The following is a 24,766-nucleotide window of genomic DNA, read 5'->3' as shown; positions in this document are numbered from 1 at the left end:
AAGGATATTGTGAATGGTGAGTAATGAGACTGAGTCCTATTGTTTAGCAGGGCCCGTATTCACAGTATCTCAGAGTAGGAGTGCTGACTTAATCAGATGCCCCTCTCCATTCATTATTTTGGGCTCTTGAGTGGCGCAGCGGTCTAAGGCGCTGCATCTCAGTGCTAAATGCGTCATTACAGACCTTGGTTCGATTACAGGCTGTATCACAACCGGCCGTGATTGGGAGTCCCATAGGGCGGGTGCACAACTGGTCCAGCGTTGTCCTGGTTAGGGTTTGGCCGGGGTAGCCCGTCATTGTAAATAAGAACTTGTTCTTAACGGACTTGCCTAGTTAAATTAAAGTTAAAAAACAAATAGGCCAAACTGATCCTAGGTCAGCTCTCCTGAATACTGGCCCTGGTCTAGTAGGCCTAGTTATATTCATTCAATAAGCACTCTACCTGGGTTTTATGCTTGAGTACATGTTTTCATACTATCATGGAAGGCAGGACAGACAGGAGAGGAATTGTATACTCGTCTCAGGATTTAGGCTCTGTCAATCCCAGAGATCCTGGTAGGGTCACAATTCTTTCCAAAAAGTTCCCAGGTTTTCCAGAAATCATGGTTGGTAAAATTCTAAAACCACAATTTCTGGAAAACCTTGGAATTTTGGGAAAGTTGCTGGAACTTTGCGACCCTAGAGATCCTGGTGATGTCAGAGGTCAGAGACAGCCACTCTCCCATACCCATCCTGAGTCGGACTGCTCCTGAGACAAGATAAGAAAAGGAGAGGTTTCCTAGGGCTCTGGTCAAAAGTAGTTCACTACATACGGAATAGGGTGGCATTTCAGAAGCAGCCAAAAAAGGTGGGGTGACAGCTGGATAGGTTCAGTCATCACTGCCTGTCTCACTATATAAACTGTCTGAAAGCTCTGCCTCACTCAAAGGCCTTTAACAAGAATTGGGTGGCACGGTTTGACACAATGTTATAAACAAGCTTCATAGAATGGTGACAATAACCCCTGCTGAGTAGGCTACAGTACAGGAGATACAGGGGTATAGGCTGTTGTTTTAGAGACAGACAAGACAGCAGAGGAGGACAGGAGTACTATGCTTCCCTGAACATGTATTGTAGCGTCGTCATCATGCCCCAACTGTCTCCCACATAGGGCAAGTTGAGACGTAACACACACACAGGGCACGTTGAGATGTAGCACAAACTCCCGACTGATTCACAATGGATGACAGACAGTACTGTACATGGAATTGATTGGACAATACATTTTGATATACCAGGCTTGGACAGGACAGAGAAATTAACACCCAGTTGAGTCTGAGATCCCTCATAAAACATGTGGGTTTAGGAACCACGTTTGAGTGCAGTGTCTGGTAGTTGAATGACACTCAACCCTGCCATGGCCCCAAACCTCCCCAACAGACTGACACTGACTGATGATGCCCAGGTCTCTTTCCTAAACACACAAAAGGAGTAGAAGTTGTTTTTTCTTAGAGAGGGCTCTGTGCTTGCATAATAACAGTGTACATTGGCACAAACCAGGCATCCATCCAAGGAATTCTTATCACACCTACATGTGCTTCATCCCAAATGGCACCCTATTCACTATATAGTGCACTACTTTAGGCCCCAGTCAAAGGACCCATAGGGTCCCAGTAAAAAGTAGTGCACTATATAAGGACTAGGGTGCCATTTGGGAGGGAGATATTATCTATGAAGCTGTGATATGTGGGATTCATTGACGTGTGTTACGATCTGCCACCACAGATCTGTTGTTCAGCAACACTCAGAGCAGCTCTAGCACCTATGCTCCTGATTGGAAGAGATCAAGTCTGATTCAATAAAACTGACATTTGCTGTCTGTGTTTACTACAAATAGCACATTACATTTAAGATCTGAACATAGAAATCTGTACGTTAATTATAGGTTGCCTACCAGAACTCACATAATTGTTGCTTAAAACTGTGGCGTGACGGGGGCCACGTAAATAAACCAGAGAGGGAGGCAACTAAACTACACTGAACAAAAATATAAAATGCAACAGTTTAAAACATGTTACGGAGTTACAGTTCATATAAGGAAACCAGTCAATTGAAATAAATTCAATAGGCCCTAATCTATGGATTTCACATGACTGGGGAAACAGATATGCATCTGTTGGTCACAGATACCTTAAATAAATAGGTATGGATCAGAAAACCAGTCAGTATCTGGTGTGACCAGCATTTGCCTCATGCAGGGAGACATCTCCTTCGCATAGAGTTGTTCAGGCTGTTGATTGTGGCCTGTGGAATGTTGTCCCACTCCTCTTCAATGGCTGTGCGAAGTTGCTGGATGTTGGCAGGATCTGGAACACGCTGTCATACACATTGATCCAGAGCATCACAAACATTTTCAAAATGAGTGATGTGTCTGGTGAATATGCAGGCCATAGAATAACTGGGACACTTTCAGCTTCCAGGAATTGTGTACAGATCCTTGCGAAATGGGGCCGTGCGTTATCATGCTGAAACAAAGTAATGGCGGTGGATGAATGACACGGCAATGGGCCTCAGGATCTTTTCACAGCACCTCTGTGCATTCAAATTGCCATTGATAAAATGCAATTGTTTTTCATCGTCCGTGGCTTATGCCTGCCCATACCATAACCCCACCGGCACCATGGGGCACTCTGTTCACAACAAGATCAGCAAATCACTCGCCCACACAAAGCCATACACGCGGTCTGCCATCCGCCCAGCACAGTTGAAACCGGGAATCATCTGTGAAGAGCACACTTCTCCAGCGTCCCAGTGGCCATCGAAGGTGAGCATTTGCTCACTGAAGTCAGTTAGGACGCCGAACTGCAGTCAGGTCAAGACCCTGGTGAGGAAGACAAGCATTCAGATTAGCTTCCCTGAGACGGCTCCTGACAGTTTGTGCAGAAATTCTCCGGTAGTGCAAAACCCAGTTTCATCAGCTGTCTAGGGAGCTGGTCTCAGACGATCCCGCAGGTGAAGAAGCTGGATGTGGAGGTCCTAGGTTGGCGTGGTTACACGTGGTCTGCGGTTGTGAGGCTGGTTGGACGTACCGCTAAATCCTGTCAAACGACATTGGAGGCGGTTTATGATAGAGAAATGAACATTACATTCTTTGGCAACAGCTCTAGTGAACATTCCTGCAGTCAGCATTCCAATTGCACGCTTCCTCAAAACTTGACATCTGTAGCATTGTGTTGTGTAACAAAACTGCACATTTTAGAGTGGCCTTTTATTGCACAAGATGCACATGTGTAATGATCATGCTGTTTAATCAGCTTCTTGATATGCCACACGTCAGGTGGATGGATTATCTTGGCAAAGGACAAATGGTAATTAACAGGGATGTAAACAAATTTGTGCACAATTTTAGAGAAATAAGCTTTTTGTGCATATGGAACATTTCAGGGATCTTTCATTTCAGCTCACGTAACATTCATTCCCATGTTACGCATGTGATAATTCTCACCCGTCTTAATTGAATGATTAGAATGTATAAAATCATAATCAATAAATGTGTAGTCCTAGTCAGAATTAGGGTAAAACAATATGTCTTTATGGTATTATAAACAGACTGTCTGAGCTTGGTGCCGACCTGACTAGAGATTTGGGAGAGAACGTCTCAAGGACAAGGTCACCATCTCTGTCGGCTGGGTGGTGTGTGCGTAGCAGGACATGTGTGTGTGAATGTGTGGGCGTGAGAAGTCAGTATAAAATGAATTGCTTTGTATTCTTGACTTTAGAACGTTCTGTGAATAAACCTTTTTGACTATTTAGCTGGGCCTCCGTCTGTTTCATTCAACCAGGATCTTACACATTCTGGTTTGCAGACAGAGTAATATAATTACATTGGGTTATGTACCTGGAGAACATAATTCTCTTAATCAACCACGGTTGTAACCACGGTTATGTGAGCTATATGGATCACTCCAAGGCGGAGGGATACATCCGAGGTGAGGATTTACAGACTTCTGCTCGTGTACACCTGTGTCACGGCTGGGGTCAGCCCCTATATATAGACCCCATGGCCGCGACACATATTCTCTACATAATTTGAGGTCCCTCTAGCACCGTAGAGGATTGGAGTGATCCATATAGCTCACAGAACCGTGGTTATATACGTAACCTTCGTTATATTTTACTATATTGGATCACTCCAATATATTTATATACCCGTACCAGATTTAGTCGGTACTAGAGGGACCTGGCCAGCCAGCGGTGAAGTCCCAGCGCAGGACCGAGACGCAGGGACCCTACGCTCCACATAGACAGTCAATACACCCAACAAGGCAATAGCATGCCAGAGGGAGGTCCAGACCCCCCTGCCACTGCTGGGGGGTGGAAGCAGTCAGGATGAAAGGGATGTTCACATGCCTGTCTGACAGAACCTTCAGGAGGAATGACGGGTTGGGGCGGAGCGATATACTCAACCCCCCAGGTCCATCCGGTAGCACTCAGAACTTATTGAAAGAGCATGGAGGTCACCCACCCTCTTCATGGAAGTAATCGCTACCAAGAAAGCCACCATCATAGAGAGGTGTTTCAGGGAAGCAGATGCCAACGGTTCGAAAGGCGGCTTTGCCAAAGCTGCCAAGACCACATCCAGATCCCAACTCGCCATTGAGTGGGTCCTAGCTGGACGCAGGCGACGAACCCCCTTCATAAACCTGGAGACCAAGGGATGGCACCCCACTGGCCTGTCCATCCACCCCACATGGCAGGCAGATATAGCAGCCAAGTACCCTCTCAGTGTAGAGGCTGCCAAGCCCTCATCCAAGCGAGACTGCAGGTATTGGAGGACATACTGTACCCCGCATGACTCAGGCACAACCTCAATACCAGTGTACCAAGAGCAGAACTGCCAGCGCAACTGGTATGCCGCAGTTGTAGCCAGTGTCCTTGTGCTCTGCATGGTGTTCATTATCCTGTAGTCCCAACATGGACCATTGGTGCGGAGGCGGTGCAGCCTTGGATGCCACAGAGTTCCCCCGGCCTGAGACAGCAGGTCCGGTCTCAGGGGAAGTTGCCAAGGTGTCCCAGACAACAGGAACAGGAGAAGGCTGAACCAGGGTCATCTGGGTTACTATGGGGCCACCAGAAGCAGACGATGCGCTGCCATCCTGGTCCTGTCCAGCACAGCCTGGATCAGGGAAAAAAAGGGGGGAATGCTTAAAGCTCCAGCCCTAGCCAATCATGAGCCAGAGCATACAAGCCAGAGGCCCTGGTGGCGATGACATGGAGTACCACAGAGGGCAGTGTATATTGTCCAGGTAGGCAAACAGGTCCACCTGCAGCCTCCCGAACTTGGGTTGGGGGGGAGAATGTAGGCGGCCTCCCTCGAGAGCATATCCGCTGCCACATTCAGGATGCCAGGTAAGTGCTCTGCGAGTAGAGACACTAGACGTCCCTGACCCCAGAGAAGGAGGTCCCATGCCATAAAATGGAGGCTGTAGGACCTCAGTCCACCCTGATGGTTGATGTAGGCCACCACTGTGGTGTTGTCCATTCTCACCAGGACATGTCTTCCTTTCAGATGTGGAAGGAAAGACTGCAGGGCCAGCAGTACAGCTCGGAGCTCTAGTGTATTGATGTGCCTTCCCGCTCTAAGGGGGTAGCCAACAGCCGCTGGCCGACCTGCCCTTGGTCACACCCCCCCAGCCGATCTGGGAGGCGTCTGTGCTGACCAGCTCCTGGTGGCACATCATCAGCATCTCCACCTCACCTGAGAGAAAGGAGCGACAGCTCCACCTCAACAATGCCCTGAGGCACTGTGCCATCACCCTCAGCTGGTGGTGACTGGTGCTCCGGGTGCAGCCGGTGGGAGTTGAACCACCGGTGAAGAGGCAGGAGATGGCGCAGGCCCAGGGGAATCAACAACGAGGCCGATGTCAGCAATCCCAACAGGCGTTGGGAGGGATACCACCCGCCCCTGTCGAGAGTGGTCAAGGCAAGATCACCTGAACCCTTCTCGTGGGCAAGTGTGCGGTCATGAGGACTGAGTCCAGTTCCATGCCAATGAAGGCCACCCTCTGGGTGGGCGTCAGACGACTCTTGTTGTTTACAGGAGCATGTCTGACAGGACCTGGGTCCTGGTCGGCCACCGCGGTGACACGAAGGCCCCTGAAGGAAGGGGGCCGGCAACTGGAATTGGAGTCGGTACCCCTGAAGCATTGTGGACAACACCCGTGGGGACTCCACACACTCCTCCCACCTTGCCCTTTGAGACCTGGAGATGAGGCCGGCGCCTCCTCTGGCGCCCCGAGCACCTGGGTCCCCCAGGCATGTCCCTATGGCGGTGACGGTTGACAGGTTGTTGCTCCACCACACACTGTGCCCTTCCCTGCGGTCATCCCACAGCATGAGGCGATGGGGCAGGAGAGGGACCCCACCGTTGTTTGGCTCAGGTGGGTGGCGATGGTCCGTCTGCCTTGGACCCGGAGCCTGAGGAGGTGGCATGAACGTCTCAGGGTCTCCCGGTCCCTACGAACCGCATCAGTCTGCTCCAGAATGTCATTAACCCCTGGGCCAAAAGTCAGCCCTGGGGTGATTGGGAGAGTGGCAAATGTGCTCTGGAGAGCAGCTGGCAGACCGGATTGGACCAGCCAGAGATGGAGCCGGGAGGTAACCACCTGTGCCATGGCCTGTCCGTTGGAGCGGGCCACATCCTTCTGGAGCAGGGAAAGCAGGCGAGTCACCTCCATCACTTCCCGGAGGAGCTCCTCTGTGCCCTCCTGCAGCCGGGGCAATAGAGTCTGCAGGTAGGCCTGCAGCATGGCCGCATTGGTAAGGCGGCCAAGAGAGCAAAGGGAGCCATATGTGGCTTACAAGTCCTCAAAGACTCCGGGGGGTCCCAGCTTCAGTCGCGGGTTCCGCCCTATATTCTCCCGGTCTGGGAGGACCATGGCACAGGCCCAGCTCTCCTGCAAGGCCTTGCAGAACTCAGCAGAGATGGGGACAGATTAAGTGATCACTGTCCACCAGTTTGATGTCCAGTGCAGTGGCTACCCGAGTGAGTAGGCCCCTCATAGCCTCTCTAGTCGCTGGGGGCAATGAAACCCCACTGCCGGCTTCTGATGGCCTGTCAGGCTTGTAGCGTCGGTGGTGAACAGTGCCAGCACCGTCACCCAGGAACAGCCTATCACTGGACAACAGGGAACAGCTGTCATTGCCATCGAAGCCATCAACCTCCTGACGCAGGGCATGCGCCCTCCGTTCAAGGTGGTCCCAGCGGTCTGACTCTGCCCCCGTCCAGGACTGGCAGCAGATGGGCTCTGCCTGGCTCCGGCCACACTTCCTGGGAGGGGTACCGGGCCTAGTAGAGGGACTAACGGCTCGCTGGCACACCACTCCTGGGGAAGGAGCCCGCCTCAGCCTGGCCGACACACTCGCGCATGGCCCCCAATCACACCAGGCACAGGCGTTCTGAGAACACCACACAAAACAGGCATCCAGTAGGGCACGTCACCACCCTCTCCGTGTGGCTCAAACCCAGGCAGTGCATACGAGGTATGCAGATCACCGTGATGCCACCATCACACCTGTCACAAAGGGAAGCCATAAGCTAAGCCAAGCTAACAGGGCCACGGAGCAGGGGTCCGACGCCCTGGGAGAGCTATGTCGTAACCCGCTTGGAGGAATAGGAACCTGGAGGGATAAATGACCCAGTACCTCTGCAGAAAACAGGGAAGACCCGTTTGGGAAAAACAGGCAGACAAAAAAGAAACAGCAACCAGGTAATGGATTTGATTTATGGGTTGTTTTGTTTTTTACGCCAACTGCAATATTACCTAGCCGGTTTAATATCCAAGCAGAAAACAAAAAGCACCATATGGAGTAACTCTGTTAAGGAACTCCAAAATTAATGTCTCTACATAGTGGAAGCCCACCATGATACTCTTACATTCTGCAAGGGAATGAAGAAAAAAAACCTGCAGGGTAATTAAAGCAATTCACAACACACACAGAACAAGCCAGTCGGCAATATGTGTAAGGTAAATACAGTCTGTGGCAGCAAGAGCCACCAATATATTAATGGATGCACACTGAGTCATAGCGTAACTCTAACTACACATAAGCAAGACAAACCACGGGCGGAAGATACAGGTCAACCAAGCGCAGCGAGTAGAGCACTGAAGAGGGGCTGGCCACGTGGCCAGCTGCTCCAGGCTGCAAACAGACAGTGAGTATACTTCCACGCAAGCTATTACACTTACCAGTGACTTACCAAGCGAACTTCAGAAAGTTTGTACATCAACCCATACGGACATCCGCCGAGAAAATGAAAGAGAACGTCTGTGCCGCGGCCATGGGGTCTATATATAAGGGCGGACCCCAGCCTTGACACAGGTGTACACCGGAGTAAATGTGTAAATCTTCACCTCGGATGTATCCCTCCGCCGCAGAGTGATACCAATATATTGGAGTCATCCAATATAGTGAAACATAACAACACGTCACATGTTGCGTTTATATTTTTGTTCAGTGTGAAAAACGCATTCTATGCAATACTATTGGGCGTGCGTGCAGGTACCGCGCGGGCAGGTTAAACGCGATGGCGGTGCAGGTGCAACAAGAGAGGAAGGATACGGCCCGCGGTCTACATTTGAAAAGTGTCACTGCACTGTAGCCAGTGGTCATTGTATTTGATTAGTGAACTTATACGGCAACTTCCGTATCTCTCAGCCCTCCAGAGTTTCCGTATTAACTGAGTTTCTCAGTCTACCCTGGCTGGATTTTTGACTTTGTAAAGCTATGCGGTCAATTCCGGAGGAGTTAACGACGCTTATTTCAGGTATTTATATTATATATTATTAATCGACGTGTTAGTGTAATGGATTTCTATCCTATCGTTGTCAAACGTAAAGTTTTCCAAAAACATTTTATAACTGTTTTGAAAAAGAGGAAGTAAGTGTCTGTCTCACTGCAATATGGCTGGTAGAGGTCTTCCCACCATAGAGACGATTGCCACAAACAAACAGGTGCACCCTTGAGTTGTAACTAATATGATTCCTTTATTAGTTGGCAGTATTGAAATGAGTAGGCAGGCAACCTACCCACGTTTGCATCCGAAGTGTTTGGTTATCGCTCCAAAGCAATTATACCAAAACAAAAAAGGACACTATTTTCATGTGTTAAAGTTGGATAAAAATGGACCTTTTTTTGTCATGTGTAAAAGTTAGAAATGTATCCTAAAAACGGGGAATTATTTTCAATATTTAGAGTATAGTTGAGAACTCTATTAAATATTTGGGAATGGGCTGCATGATTCTGGTTGATTATTGTGATCACATGACCTGAAACTTTGCCTTCACATTTCTTCTCCTTTTAAGATCTTGAAGATTTCCTCTTCGATGGTCTGAAAGGAGAGAATTTGAGTAAGAAGGCAAAGGAGAAAAGAGAAGCCTTCATAAAGCGGATCAAAGAGGTCAAATCTGGGTATGTTTAGACTCCAGCAGGACCTATTATAAATACTTTGTGGTTTTGCAACAGCTCGTTAGTTAAATTATATAACTCTGTCTATAGCTGTTTTGCAGTTGTACTATGGCGATATATCGTTTCCTTCTTCCTTCTTGTGTTTTACAGATACCCTCAAGAGTTCAACGAGAATCGTATGTTTTTACTCAGTGTGCTTGATGTCGATGTGTTAAAAAAAGGCACCTTACTCCGGGTGGGTATAATTTGTGGAACGTTCCAACAGGAATCTGTTCCAAAAACTTTGTAAGTACAAGGTTGCCAACAAACAACGCATACAAAGTAATATATGATCAATTCACCTAGCTGCCGAATAGGCATCAACTCACCACGTAGCTTATTCTTAATGTTTGTCCATAGGCTACCAGAGTGAGGACAGACATTTTTCAGGAATAAACGTGGTGATTGAAAAAATGTAATGAAATAGCCCACTCCCTACCCGGTATCTTATTATGCCTCTATACAACTTTGTATGTGTTGTTTGTTGGCAACTTTGATATTTCTGAAGGTTTTGGAGCAGATTCCAGTTGGAATGTTCCACAGATTATACCTCCTCCTTCCCCCCTATGGGCCCTGGTCAAATGTAGTGCTCTATATTTGGTAGCAACACAGCATGGTAGCAACACAACATAACAACAACATGGTAGCAACACAACATGGCAGCAGCACAAAACACGTTACAAACATTAGCATTAAGGGCAAGAAGGTAGAGACAATAATACATCACACAAAGCAGCCACAACTGTCAGTAAGAGTGTCCATGATTGAGTCTTTGAATGAAGAGATTGAGATAAGTGTCCAGTTTGAGTGTTTGTAGAGAATAGTTGTCAATTTGGGACATGCATGGGTCTTACTGTAATACATCAACAACTACCGTTTTGAACCAGGAGATGCAGAGGACTCAGAAGAGGATGAAGTGGAGGACAGCAACAATGATGGAGGGTCACTGCATTCAGAACGCACAGATAAGGAGGATGAGACCTGTGAAGGTACGTCACAAACACTTGTACCTGGGTTAACACGAGGGTTTATACCAGGGTTAACACGAGTGTTTATACCAGGGTTAACACGAGGGTTTATACCCGGGTTTATACCCGGGTCAACACGAGGGTTTATACCAGGGTCAACACGAGGGTTTATACCAGGGTCAACACGAGGGTTTATACCAGGGTCAGCACGAGGGCGTAGACCAGGGTCAGCACGAGGGCGTAGACCAGGGTCAGCACGAGGGCGTAGACCAGGGTCAGCACGAGGGCGTAGACCAGGGTCAGCACGAGGGCGTAGACCAGGCTCAGCACGAGGGCGTAGACCAGGCTCAGCACGAGGGCGTAGACCAGGCTCAGCACGAGGGCGTAGACCAGGCTCAGCACGAGGGCGTAGACCAGGCTCAGCACGAGGGCGTAGACCAGGCTCAGCACGAGGGCGTAGACCAGGCTCAGCACGAGGGCGTAGACCAGGCTCAGCACGAGGGCGTAGACCAGGCTCAGCACGAGGGCGTAGACCAGTGTTGGATTCAAAGAATTAAAATTCCAATTCATGCTTCTCTGTAAGAAAACAATTGGAATGAGCTAGAATTTCAGTTTATATCCTGAATTGACTGAATTTAATTGAAGTGGAATGGACCCAGACTGATACAATCTACAAACTTGCATACATACTGTACCAGTCAAAAGTTTGGACACAGCTACTCATTCAAGGGTTTTTCTGTACTTCCAACTTTGTAGCAACAGTTTGGGGAGACCCTTTCCTGTTTCAGCATGACAATGCCCCTGTGCACAAAGTGAGGTCCATACAGAAATGGTTTGTCGAGATCCGTGTGGAAGAACTTGGCTGGCCTGCACAGAGCCCTGACCTCAAGCTCATCAAACACCTTTGGGATGAATTGGAACACCGACTGCGAGCCAGGCCTAATTGTTCAACATCAGTGCCCGACCTCACTAATGTTCTTGTGGCTGAATGGAAGCAAGTCCCTGCAGCAATGTTCCAACATCTAGTGGTAAGCCTTCCCAGAAGAGTGGAGGCTGGTATAGCAGTCAAAGGGGGGCCAACTCCATATTAATGCCCCTGCTTTTGGAATGAGATGTTTGATGAGCAGGTGTCTACATACTTTTGTCCATGTAGTGTTTGTGGTTATCTCTCTCACCAAGTCTGTGTGTGAGCGAGAGAGAAAGCTGAAGTGAAGGAGATTGTGAGACCACTGACATTCCAGTTGTAACTTGGCAACTGACTTTGGAAGCAATTTGAAGGGCACAGCTGTGGGTTGGCCCCTCATGACAGAGAGAGCATAGTTTATTACTCACATCCTGGAACCTCGCAGAGTGGCAGTCAAGAGGTTTACAGTCACCACTTTACATTTCTACTACAGTCCAAGAAAAGGCATGCCTATGTATGTATACAGTAGTCTTTCTCCCATAACAGTAACCTACACAGCGTTTGTGTATTTGGTTTGGGTTAATAGAGTATCAAGATAAACCTTGTGAAAGGGTAAGGGGTCTGGGTTTTATTGGCCTTTAAACAGCTGCCAGTTTTATGGCCCCTCTTTCACTCGGAGCAACTTTGACACAGAGAGTTGAACATGTGCATTGAAGTTGCACTAGTTGGCTGCAAAATATTGTTCTCTTCTGCACTAAAAGATGCTTAACTTCTATATCGACCCAATTGATGACAAACCAAATAAGCAAAGATGTGTGTTACCCTCTTTTTGGACATTGTACGGGTGCATTTTCACTGTGAGATTCATTGGAATCGGGGACTGTGTAGTAGGTCTTCTTGGTTTTCGGGAGCAAGAAAAGACAAAGCAAAACTGTACTATTTCCTGTTTTTCCAAAGTAACAGTTGTCCAATCAGCTTAGCCATAGTCATTGATCTAAATGATGAGAACGTAAAGAAGGTTGCTAGAAGGCTGATAGACTTGCATCGTTGTCTCTATGCCTATAGGTGCTCAGCAGTCTCTAGCCGTGGCGGCTCAGGACCTCCAGTCTGTCTTCAAGGCCGGACACCTGGAGAAACGCAGGAAGGGTGGGGTTCTTCCATAGACATGCATATATTAATATATATACACATATGTTGGTTATATATATGACATTGGTGTCTTTACTAACATACACGACACATACTCTGGGACTTTTGGGGAAACGACACTGTTTATGAGTCTCCAGATTCTGGATTGTATGGCTATGTTGATGGTGATGTTCCCATTGTCTTCCACAGATCACAGCTTCTTTGGCACAGAGTGGCAGAAGAGATGGTGCGCTTTGAGCAACCAGACATTCTACTACTATGGTAGTGAGAAAGGTACTCAACCAGACATACGGCTACTACTAGTGAGAAAGGTATTCAACCAGACATTCTACTACTGAGTAAAGGTATTCAACCAGACATTCTACTACTACGGTAGTGATAAATGTACTCAACCAGACATTCTACTACTATGGTAGTGAGAAAGGTATTCAACCACACATTCTACTACTATGGCAGTGATAAAGGTATTCAACCAGACATTCTACTACTATGGTAGTGATAAAGGTATTCAACCAGACATTCTACTACTACGGTAGTGATAAAGGTATTCAACCAGACATTCTACTACTATGGTAGTGAGAAAGGTATTCAACCAGACATTCTACTACTACGGTAGTGATAAAGGTATTCAACCAGACATTCTACTACTATGGTAGTGATAAAGGTATTCAACCAGACATTCTACTACTACTATGGTAGTGAGAGGTATTCAACCAGACATTCTACTACTATGGTAGTGAGAAAGGTATTCAACCAGACATTCTACTACTATGGTAGTGAGAAAGGTATTCAACCAGACATACTACTACTACGGTAGTGAGAAAGGTATTCAACCAGACATTCTACTACTATGGTAGTGAGAAAGGTATTCAACCAGACATTCTACTACTATGGCAGTGAGAAAGGTATTCAACCAGACATACTACTACTACGGTAGTGAGACAGGTACTCAACATTCATGACTTCCCAGACAACTGTAGTTTGAGGTGTTTGGGAATGTATATTTGATCTTTTCATAGTTTTTATTTTCATTGAATATATATAATTTATAGCCAAACAGTGATGTTACTCTAGTAATCATGACTTGTTGTTGTAGTTGTGTTTCTCTCTCTCTCTCTCCTCTGACAGACAAGCAGCAGAAGGGCGAGTTTGCAATTGATGGCTACAGTGTCAAGATGAATAACACCCTGCGAAAAGATTCCAAGAAAGATTGCTGCTTTGAAATTTCTTCCTCTGACAAGCGAGTATATCAGGTGAGAGAGCTCGTCTCTTGATGACACTTAGGGGCCATACCATACGCTAATCATTGCAGTCTGTCCATGTAACATTTCTGAAACCACTATAGGACGGTTTCCCAGACACCGATTCACCCGAGTCCTGGAGAATATATAGAATCTCATTGAAATAAATCTTAGTCTTGGACTAAAAATCTATCTGTCTGGTAATACCGTCCCTTTAAACTTTGATCATAGTCCAACACGTGGACACGTCCACACAGCAGAGTTCTAGAATATTGGACCTTTGGCTTTCAGACTTGTTGAGTTCTCTGCTCAGCTCAAGCAATTTCTCCAACTGTCAACGCATTGAAATGAACAGAGGAGGCGGACAGGAGTCACGTTGGTTGGGGATTGTGGAGAGGTGTTCAGGCAGTACGTTCCCCTGCAGATGGTCTCAGAGCCACATAGTCCACCGTCCCATTGGGACATAGCTATCTCGTGTCTGTGAACTATGATTTACGCCTTAAAGGGAAAATCCATTCAAACTATATTTTTAATGTTTTGTATTAGTCCGCTGTTGATTCAGTCCCAAAATGTTTTGCATGTTAGCAGTCAATTTTTCAAAAGATTGGACTTTCAAGAAGCAAAGTGCCACTGACCACATCATAATGATGATGCAAAACACACACATTTAGAGTTTTGGTAAAGTATTTCTCACATACATATTCAGGTTTCTTAGCTAGTTTTTTCCTTCCTTGAGGAAAGTTTAGCTAATGTATAAATACAGTGCTATTTGTTTATGTTAATTAATTTAGGTGCAACTACTGACTGTCGTTTTCTCTCTCTCTCTCTCTCTCTCTTTCTCTCTCTCTCTCTCTCTCTCTCTCTCTCTCTCTCTCTCTCTCTCTCTCTCTCTCTCCTGCTCTCCCAGTTCTGTGCGTCATCTCAGAAAGAGGCAGAGGAATGGGTGGAGCAGATAGATTTTGTGTTGAGAGGTTTGTAATACTCACCATTAGACCTCATATTTTATCCACTGTACTTTTCATGTCAAGTCTTTTATGAATATTTGAATAGTAACCAGTATAGACTAGTTCCCTTATTTAATCTGAGGCTGTGTGTGTGTGGGTGGCTGTGTGTGTTTGTAGACATGTCAGGGGTCATTCCATTGGACGAGGAGGATCAAGAGACGTACGATGACATTGGCGCTGTCGAGGCGGCGCCTATTGATGATGACATCTACGAAGAACTCCCAGGTCTGCCATTTCTCTCTCACACACATATATACATACACACACACACACACACTGTGTACTCTGTCAGAGAATGTAACCAAGAATCCTGTTCCTCTAGAGGACTGTTTTGATTGGATGCTTCCTGATTGACACATCCTCTATGCTCCGGCTCTGTCATGTTATTACTACTATCCTTATTATGGGATAGATGGGGGAGGAGACCCAAATGGTACCCTTTTCCCTTTCTAGTGCACTACACTTTACCAGAGGCCAATGGACCCGAATGGAAAAGTAGTGCCTCATAAAGGGAATAGCAGGCCATTTGGGACTCAGGCAGGGTGGTGCAATGTTGACGGTACATTTCTCCTCTCTCTGCTCGCTCTCGTTAACATAAACACATAGCTGTGAATGAATTGAGGTGTAAATACTAACTACTGTTTACTTCTCTCTATCACTCACTCACTCACTCACACAACCGTTCAAAAGTTTGGAGTCACTTAGAAATGTCCTGTTTTAAAAAGAAAATGTCAAAATATTGTCCATTAAAATAACATAAAATTGAACAGCAATACAGTGTAGACATTGTTAATGTTGTAAATTACTATTGTAGCTGGAAACGGCTAATTTAAATAAAAATAAATCTAAAAATAGAATATCTACAGAGGCCCATTATCAGTAATCATCACTCCTGTGTTCCAATGGCATTGATACCAGAGGTCCATTATCAGCAATCATCAACGTCAACAGTGAAGAGGCGACTCCGGGATGCTGGCCTTCTAGGCAGAGTTCCTCTGTCCAGTGTCTGTGTTCTTTTGCCCATCTTAATCTTTTATTTTTATTGGCCAGTCTGAGATATGGCTTCTTCTTTGCAATCTGCCTAGAAGGCCAGCATCCCAGAGTCGCCTCTTCACTGTTGACGTTGAGACTGGTGTTTTGTGGGTACTATTTAATGAAGCTGTCAGTTTCTCAAACTAGACACTAATGTACTTGTCCTCTTGCTCAGTTGTGCACCGGGGCCTCCCACTCCTCTTTCTGTTCTGGTTGGAGACAGTTTGTGCTGTTCTGTGAAGGCAGTAGTACACAGCATTGTACGAGATCTTCAGTTTTCTGGCAATTTCTCGCATGGAATAGCATTCATTTTCAGAACAAGAATAGACTGACGAGTTTCAGAATAAAGTTATTTGTTTCTGGACATTTTGAGCCTGTAATCGAACCCACGAATGCTGATGCTCCAGATACTCAACTAGTCTAAAAGAAGGCCAGTTTTATTGCTTCTTTAATCAGAACAACAGTTTTCAGCTGTGCTAACATAATTGCAAAAGGGTTTTCTAATGATCAATTAGCCTTTTAAAATGATAAACTTGGATTAGCTAATACAACGTGCCATTGGAACACAGGAGTGATGGTTGCTGATAATGGGCCTATGTAGATATTACATATAAAATCAGCCGTTTCCAGCTACAATAGTCATTTACAACATTAACAATGTCTACACTGTATTTCTGATCAATTTGATGTTATTTTAATGGGCAAAAACAAGGACACATTTCTAAGTGATGCCAAACTTTTGTGTGTGTGTGTGTGTGTGTGTACATACACACTCTGTCAAAAGTAGTGCACTATAAAGGGAATAGGGTGTCATTTGGGACACAGCCTTGCTCTTGCAGCTTGTGTAACTTCTATGTTACAAGCATGTTAAACAACAGGTGTGGCTGACTAGCTGGGGCTTTGCATTCCTCACGTTATCCAGACCCACATCTGACCCTCTCTGTCCTGGGGCCATTTACATCCCTCATGTTATCCAGACCCACATCTGACCCTCTCTCTGTCCTGGGGCCATTTACATCCCTCATGTTATCCAGACCCACATCTGACTCTCTCTGTCCTGGGGCCATTTACATCCCTCACGTTATCCAGACCCACATCTGACTCTCTCTCTGTCCTGGGGCCATTTACATCCCTCATGTTGTTCAGACCCACATCTGACTCTCTCTCTGTCCTGGGGCCATTTACATCCCTCATGTTATCCAGACCCACATCTGACTCTCTCTCTGTCCTGGGGCCATTTACATCCCTCACGTTGTTCAGACCCACATCTGACCCTCTCTCTGTCCTGGGGCCATTTACATAGTCTCAGAGTAGAAGTGCTGATCTGGGATCAGGTCCCCCATGTTCATGTGATGTCATTCATTAGGATTTATCTCTCTCTCTCTTTTTATCTCTCCCAACAGAGGAGGACATGTCCGCTCCTCCCTTGCCCACACCTCCAAAGCCCAAGGTGGAACCACCCACGCCACACAGCAAACCTACCCCACCCACTACAGCTGCAGGTAAGTGGAGAAGGAGACCTGCCTCTCATCCTTTAACCTCACCAAACACAGACTTCAGCGTGGTTCAGATCTTTGCAGAATCAAGAAGCAGATGCCAGTTTAGAGAGAAGGCCTTCTGAGACACACTGTGAAAGGGAAGTCATGATGACATGGACAGGAAGTCCCTGTGAAAAAGCAACTCGAAGGCATTTCACACTGTTCTTGAAATAAACACATTTCAGTTAGATCCTACTAGTTCTGCATTTAACCACTTGCCTTAGCATAACGTCAGTACAAACAAACTGAAAGTTATGTTTAACCACTCACACAATAAATGTTCTGAGTGTTGTGTTACCATGTATACAAGCTATAGAGGCTCAATCCCCTGTACATTTCATAGGAGAAAACAGAGAATTCATTAGATCATAAAAAAAACAAGCCCACATAAATGTTGAAAATCCATATATGCACATTAGTAAAATCCTGGAGGATAACACAGAGTCTGGGACTTATTTCCATTGTGGTCCTCCTGAGATAAGATGGCTGGGCAACGTCCAACAGGTTGAACACTGTATGTCAGGAAGATTAAACACAGAAGAAGAACATCTATGTTATCATTGCAGTTGTATCGTAAGGTACAGTCAAATGTCATTTTTACAGCTGCCCAGAGAGGACCTGGTCTTTATGAGCAGAGGCAACACATTCCACTCTGAGGCTCCAGCATACCACAGAGTATCTTTCCCAGCATTACTCCTGAACCTGTATAAGCACACATCAGCCAGACCTGATCTGGTGCTGTGATTGTGTGCATCTCTAACATGGGGAAAGTTATCAGTCAGATATCTGGGCACAGAACATAGAGGAGGAGAGGGCGATAGAGAGGGAGAGATGACTAGTCTATTGTTCTGTCAGAGGAAGACCTCTTGTTAGCTCTCTACCACCTCAGAGAGGGCGACAGGGAGGGAGAGATGACTAGTTTATTGTTCTGTCAGAGGAAGACCTCTTGTTAGCTCTCTACCACCTCAGAGAGGGCGACAGGGAGGGAGAGATGACTAGTCTATTGTTCTGTCAGAGGAAGACATCTTGTTAGCTCTCTACCACCTCAGAGAGGGCGACAGGGAGGGAGAGATGACTAGTTTATTGTTCTGTCAGAGGAAGACCTCTTGTTAGCTCTCTACCACCTCAATAGGTTACACACCATGACATCACAACAACCACCCCATGTACTGTAGAGACTGGGGAACATTTTGATTGATCCATCTCTCCTATAATATCTCTCTGTCTATCTAGTGAATAAGATCACAGACTACCAGAACTACTATCAGGGGATATGGGACTGTACAGGAGATCAGCCAGATGAACTGTCCTTCAGACGGGGAGACGCCATCTACATCCTCAGCAAGGTCGGTCTGGGCTGTAGGAACCAACCCTCCTCATCCTCACTCTCACCTCCAGACAGGGATCATCAGCAGTCCCTAGAGGTTTAGGATGATCTCCTTTTCACAGGCTTATGGCTGCTCGAGGCAGCTCCTGCTCGAGGCGGCTCCTGCTCGTTGTGAAGAGCTATATACACACATGATGCACTTATTCAATCATTCATATCTTCCACAATGGCTTGACATGTTCCATGACATAGCAAATAGTTTGCAAAAAATCCTAAGCAGCTGATAAGCATGAATAAAATAAGAGTTAAAACATGTTATATTACCTAGTTATCTTCTCCTTAGAAGAAGGTTTGCCTTCTTATGCCAAGTGTTACTAGATTCTGTGGTATTTCTAAAGGTCTCTATGAGTGGCTGCACCAGACCAGACAGACCACCTAAAGTGGTCAGTTATTACTGGACCCTCTGAGGAGTAAACATTTCATATGGCAGCGGCTGGCCCGTAGCCCGTAGCCTGTAGCCCGTAGCCTGTAGCCCGTAGCCCGTAGCCTGTAGCCCGTAGCCCGTAGCCCGTAGCCTGTAGCCTGTAACCCGTAGCCCGTAGCCCGTAGCCCGTAGCCTGTAGCCCGTAGCCTGTAGCCTGAACGGCAGGTTGAGGTGGGCCTGGGTCTGGGCCCTCTCTCTGTCTGTGTCCCAAATGGCACCTTATTACCTACATGTGCACTACGTTTGACCAGGACCCATAGGACACTACAGATCCATAGGGCTTTGGTCACAAGCAGTGTACTATGTAGGGAATAAGGTGCCTTAAAGGATGCAGCCTCTCTCTCTCTCTCTGTCTCTCTGTCTGTCTGGCCTCTGTGTGATGGGAATTAGTTGTGTCACAATGGAAAGGTTTTTAGTGTTCTTGGCTTGGTGTCCCTCTCACCTAGCCAGGCATGGCCTTAATGGGGATGTGTGTTCTCAGGAAACGGCAGGTGGAGTCCTCCACTCCATTCAGACCAGGTGAGGACGTGTGGTGGGAGCCCCATTTCCGAGGCTTGTCAGCTAGCGAGGTGTAGGAGGGGTGTTTGTATGCCAGGTGTGGGGAATTAAAGAGTGATTGTGTGGAGTGGCCTAAAAAATGAATCCATTAATGGATTAAACATTGTTGATGTGTAATCAGCCATTTTAAATCATCTCTCCAATATGTTGTAATTGAAGGCTGCGTTACCCACTACATAGTTTGTACCATCATCCATTCACTTTCTTAGTGATTTAATGACGGATGTATTTGCGGAGCTTCACTGGACAAAATAATTTAACTTTGCAGTGTTTCACATCAGTCTCTTATTTATGGTGAGTACAATGCAGTAGTCAATGAGGAAGGTCCTCATGCGTTCAGTCTGGAGGGCTGTAAGAAATATATATACAGATTTTCTACAGAGACTCAATGAAAGCGCTGTTTTTATGATCAAGCCTGCCATCTAGTGGTTGATATAAGAACTGTCAGCTTGAGTTTCTGAAAACGACTGACTGCCTTTCTTTACCAACCGGGCAGTTTATTACTGTGTAATGACTTATTATCTATTCATCCACGTTACCATTCTATGTCCAACGTGTTTAATTCCACCTGAAAGGGGGAATGATCAGAGATGCTGTGCAATGCCAATGTGCAGAGTAGACAATCATGTCAACACAACAGCCCACATCCGGCTTCTTTTCCTGTATCGAAGAGAAGCAGGAATCACGTTGTCCTTTCATTGGGTTTAGTGTGCAGACTGAAAGAGCCTTCAGTTGACCTGGAACCTTGGTGTTGGGGGTTGTGGTCTGCAGGGAGGGAATGACCATAAAACCTGTCTGGACGCTCACACAGACCAGCTGCATCAGGAGGAGGAGGAGGAAGGGCTGCACACACACACACACACTCCCCCTATCCAGAGACCAGGAATAGCCTGAGCGAACAGTGCCCCCCCCCCTCCAGCTGCCAGACCCCCCAGAGTGTTAGAGGGTGTTGTGTCAGGCTATCTAAACTAAAGTAGCCTGCTGCACACAAAGCGTGTGTGTACTTGTTTGTGTGCTCATATGTTGTCACAGTGTGGGGTCTGTGCTCCCTCCTTCCTCATGAGTCCCATATACCTCCAGTGTATTAGTGACTGAGGCCCAGCTTCCAGCCCCCAACACTCACTCAGGCAGCCATGACTTACCTAGCAGCAGACAACACTGGGCTGGTCCTGACACCACACTGAGGTGTGGCTGACTTCTACAACAGACACAGGAAGCTCACACACACAGAACCCTGTATCACTCCCAGGGGGCTTGGGACCAAATGTCAATTCCATCATGTCACACATTAACAAGACGATTGTGACATTCACATAATGGCATAAACACTGATGTGATTCAGTGTGTAGTTAATTAGATGAGGTAATTGGCTTCCGCTCTCTGCATGGCATCGTCTTCGGACAGTTTTTCCTCTTATGTGGCTTTAGCCCTGGTCCAGGGCGCCACATATGACTGGCATAGCTCTGGTCCAGGCCGTTACATATGGCTGGCATAGCTCTGGCCCAGGGACGTTACATATGGCTGGCATAGCTCTGGCCCAGGGATGTTACATATGGCTGGCATAGCTCTGGCCCAGGGACGTTACATATGGCTGGCATAGCTCTGGCCCAGGGACGTTACATATGGCTGGCGTAGCTCTGGCCCAGGGTGTTACATATCGCTGGCGTAGCTCTGGCCCAGGGTGTTACATATGGCTGGCGTAGCTCTGGCCCAGGGTGTTACATACGGCTGGCGTAGCTCTGGCCCAGGGTGTTACATACGGCTGGCGTAGCTCTGGCCCAGGGTGTTACATATGGCTGGCGTAGCTCTGGCCCAGGGTGTTACATATGGCTGGCGTAGCTCTGGTCCAGGGACGTTACATATGGCTGGCGTAGCTCTGGTCCAGGGACGTTACATATGGCTGGCGTAGCTCTGGTCCAGGCCGTTACATATGGCTGGCGTAGCTCTGGCCCAGGGTGTTACATATGGCTGGCGTAGCTCTGGTCCATGGTGTTACATATGGCTGGCGTAGCTCTGGTCCAGGGTGTTACATATGGCTGGCGTAGCTCTGGTCCAGGGTGTTACATATGGCTGGCGTAGCTCTGGTCCAGGGTGTTACATATGGCTAGTATTGCCGTGGACCAGCGCTAACATGGCGTCATATACACCTCTATCATCAGACTGCCCTTCATCATGCCTGACCTGAGGTCCTCAACATGGACACGTTACCAGCATCCACTAGTCTGTATTATGTGAGCAGGCCAGGGCCAGGAGTATCACCCTGACCAGGAGAAACTCTGGGCCCTACATGGGAGGGATAGTCTCTCAGCCCCCCAGCCCGTGTCTGTCAGCCCCAGGGAAGACTTTCATGTGAGGTCAGGCTCCTAGGAACTGAGAAAAAAGAAGCGAGTGGGGAGAGCGGCTGCTGTATGGGGCACCAGCCACACGCTGCTCTGCTGCCTAACTGGGCTCATATCGGTGTGGGCTGGTGATGGTTCTCCTGCGTGGTGTGTAACCGGGCCTGAGACCTAAGAACGTCTATTAGCTCAAGATGCATCTCTGTTTTTATTTTGTTTTTACAACAAATGCTTTGTAGTGTATTCAATGATACAACATGCTCTCTATTCTCTCTACTTTGATCTGTTTTCTCTCTCGCTTTCTCTCTCTCTGTTTTCTCTCCTCTCGTTCTCTGTTCTCTCTCCTTTACTCTGTTCTCTCTACTTCACTCTGTTCTCTCTCCCTGTTCTCTCTACTTCACTCTGTTCTCTCTACTTCACTCTGTTCTCTCTCCCCGTTCTCTCTCCCTGTTCTCTCTCCCTGTTCTCTCTCCCTGTTTTCTCTCCTTCACTCTGTTTTCTCTCCTTCACTCTGTTTTCTCTCCTTCACTCTGTTTTCTCTCCTTCACTCTGTTTTCTCTCCTTCACTCTGTTTTCTCTCCTTCACTCTTTTCTCTCCTTCACTCTGTTTTCTCTCCTTCACTCTGTTTTCTCTCCTTCACTCTGTTCTCTCTCCTCTCGGTTGACTCTTTTCTCTGTTCTCTCCTCTATCAGGAGTACCAGAACTATGGTTGGTGGATCGGGGAGATGAAGGGGTCTGTTGGCATCGTTCCTAAAGAGTACCTCATGGAGTTGTACGCCATTTAAAGGCCTGAGTAGGTATTAGATCATGCAACTCAGTCATGGGTGAAATAACTGTTGGGTTGTTCCAGCAACACTAATATGTAGTGTTTTTGTGTTCTGTTTCAGGGCATCTAAATCCAATCATCTTCCATGTGAGATGCATGGAAACAGACCATATCTGAAGAGGACACTGAACTAAGCAGCAAAGCCAACTGTCTGTAGTAAAATGAAAAATATCAGATGCTTGTCGTGTCCATCTTGATCTCGCTAAGCGCTTTAAGGAGTTGTCTCGGCAGATTGAGTTCAGTAAACTGTTTTTATTTCATTTATTATCGCTGCATTTCCCCTTTTGATACAGAGTCTTTGTATTGTGAACTGTCTAGAATGAATCATTTATGGAGTCTTTGTATTGTGAACTGTCTAGAATTAATCATTTATGGAGTCTTTGTATTGTGAACCGTCTAGAATGAATCGCTTATGGAGTCTTTGTATTGTGAACTGTCTAGAATGAATCATTTATGGAGTCTTTGTATTGTGAACTGTCTAGAATGAATCATTTATGGAGTCTTTGTATTGTGAACCGTCTAGAATGAATCGCTTATGGAGTCTTTGTATTGTGAACTGTCTAGAATGAATCATTTATGGAGTCTTTGTATTGTGAACCGTCTAGAATGAATCGCTTATGGAGTCTTTGTATTGTGAACTGTCTAGAATGAATCATTTATGGAGTCTTTGTATTGTGAACCGTCTAGAATGAATCGCTTATGGAGTCTTTGTATTGTGAACTGTCTAGAATGAATCATTTATGGAGTCTTTGTATTGTGAACTGTCTAGAATGAATCGCTTATGGAGTCTTTGTATTGTGAACTGTCTAGAATGAATCATTTATGGAGTCTTTGTATTGTGAACTGTCTAGAATGAATCGCTTATGGAGTCTTTGTATTGTGAACTGTCTAGAATGAATCATTTATGGAGTCTTTGTATTGTGAACTGTCTAGAATGAATCGCTTATGGATTCTTTGTATTGTGAACTGTCTAGAATGAATCATTTATGGAGTCTTTGTATTGTGAACTGTCTAGAATGAATCGCTTATGGATTCTTTGTATTGTGAACTGTCTAGAATGAATCATTTATGGAGTCTTTGTATTGTGAACTGTCTAGAATGAATCGCTTATGGAGTCTTTATATTGTGAACTGTCTAGAATGAATCGCTTATGGAGTCTTTGTATTGTGAACTGTCTAGAATGAATCATTTATGGAGTCTTTGTATTGTGAACTGTCTAGAATGAATCATTTATGGAGTCTTTGTATTGTGAACTGTCTAGAATGAATCACTTATGGAGTCTTTGTATTGTGAACTGTCTAGAATGAATCGCTTATGGAGTCTTTGTATTGTGAACTGTCTAGAATGAATCGTTATGGAGTCTTTGTATTGTGAACTGTCTAGAATGAATCGCTTATGGAGTCTTTGTATTGTGAACTGTCTAGAATGAATCGCTTATGGAGTCTTTGTATTGTGAACTGTCTAGAATGAATCGTTATGGAGTCTTTGTATTGTGAACTGTCTAGAATGAATCGCTTATGGAGTCTTTGTATTGTGAACTGTCTAGAATGAATCATTTATGGAGTCTTTGTATTGTGAACTGTCTAGAATGAATCACTTATGGAGTCTTTGTATTGTGAACTGTCTAGAATGAATCACTTATGGAGTCTGGCTGAGAAATACATGTGTATATTAGAGGTCAGGCGTATTTCATAAATACTTGATAGTGACCCAGGTTGTTCGTTTGTTTTGTTTGCATGCCATTCCATGCAGAGTTGGATCACATTGCCTCTACTAGACACATATCTCAGGTCAGTTTTCCATTTACCCCCTTATGACCTGCTGAGGATTGGGTGATAGCAAGCTGATCCAAGGTCAGTGCTTGGGGGAGCTCTTCTACCCAGTGTATTCTGCTGTGCAGTATGAAAAACC

At 46.2% G+C, this 24,766-nt stretch overlaps 1 protein-coding gene across 2 annotated transcripts; it reads left to right on the top strand.

The window, feature by feature from the left end:
• Positions 1-8,510: 8,510 nt before the first annotated feature.
• Positions 8,511-24,565, top strand: LOC139387136 (src kinase associated phosphoprotein 2). Of its 2 annotated transcripts, none has more exons than XM_071133163.1 (13): positions 8,511-8,807; positions 9,346-9,451; positions 9,599-9,624; positions 10,375-10,476; positions 12,425-12,505; positions 12,698-12,781; positions 13,637-13,761; positions 14,657-14,720; positions 14,871-14,978; positions 17,189-17,287; positions 18,557-18,669; positions 22,722-22,822; positions 22,917-24,565. In XM_071133163.1, exons 1-12 carry the CDS (start codon positions 8,768-8,770, stop codon positions 22,812-22,814), a joined length of 1,041 nt encoding a protein of 346 aa, XP_070989264.1. In that variant the 5' UTR covers positions 8,511-8,767; the 3' UTR covers positions 22,815-22,822; positions 22,917-24,565. The 2 variants fall into 2 exon arrangements, with proteins under 2 accessions (XP_070989264.1, XP_070989272.1); XM_071133171.1 differs by having other exon boundaries at positions 8,654-8,807; positions 22,722-22,826; positions 22,917-24,564.
• The last annotated feature ends 201 nt before the right edge of the window (positions 24,566-24,766 follow it).

This window comes from Oncorhynchus clarkii, chromosome 3 (genome assembly GCF_045791955.1).
Source record: "Oncorhynchus clarkii lewisi isolate Uvic-CL-2024 chromosome 3, UVic_Ocla_1.0, whole genome shotgun sequence".
In the NCBI taxonomy this organism is placed as follows: Eukaryota; Metazoa; Chordata; class Actinopteri; order Salmoniformes; family Salmonidae; genus Oncorhynchus; species Oncorhynchus clarkii.
Note: the sequence above shows the minus strand (reverse complement) of the source record. Positions and strands in the feature narration are given on the sequence as shown.

Excerpts from the sequence above, each read along its gene's own strand:
- LOC139387136 (XM_071133163.1), top strand. The coding sequence starts at position 8,768 with ATGCGGTCAATTCCGGAGGAGTTAACGACGCTTATTTCAG. Across the intron at positions 9,625-10,374 it reads TCAAGAGTTCAACGAGAATC|GAGATGCAGAGGACTCAGAA; the intron begins GTATGTTTTTAC and ends GTTTTGAACCAG. Across the intron at positions 18,670-22,721 it reads CCATCTACATCCTCAGCAAG|GAGTACCAGAACTATGGTTG; the intron begins GTCGGTCTGGGC and ends CTCCTCTATCAG.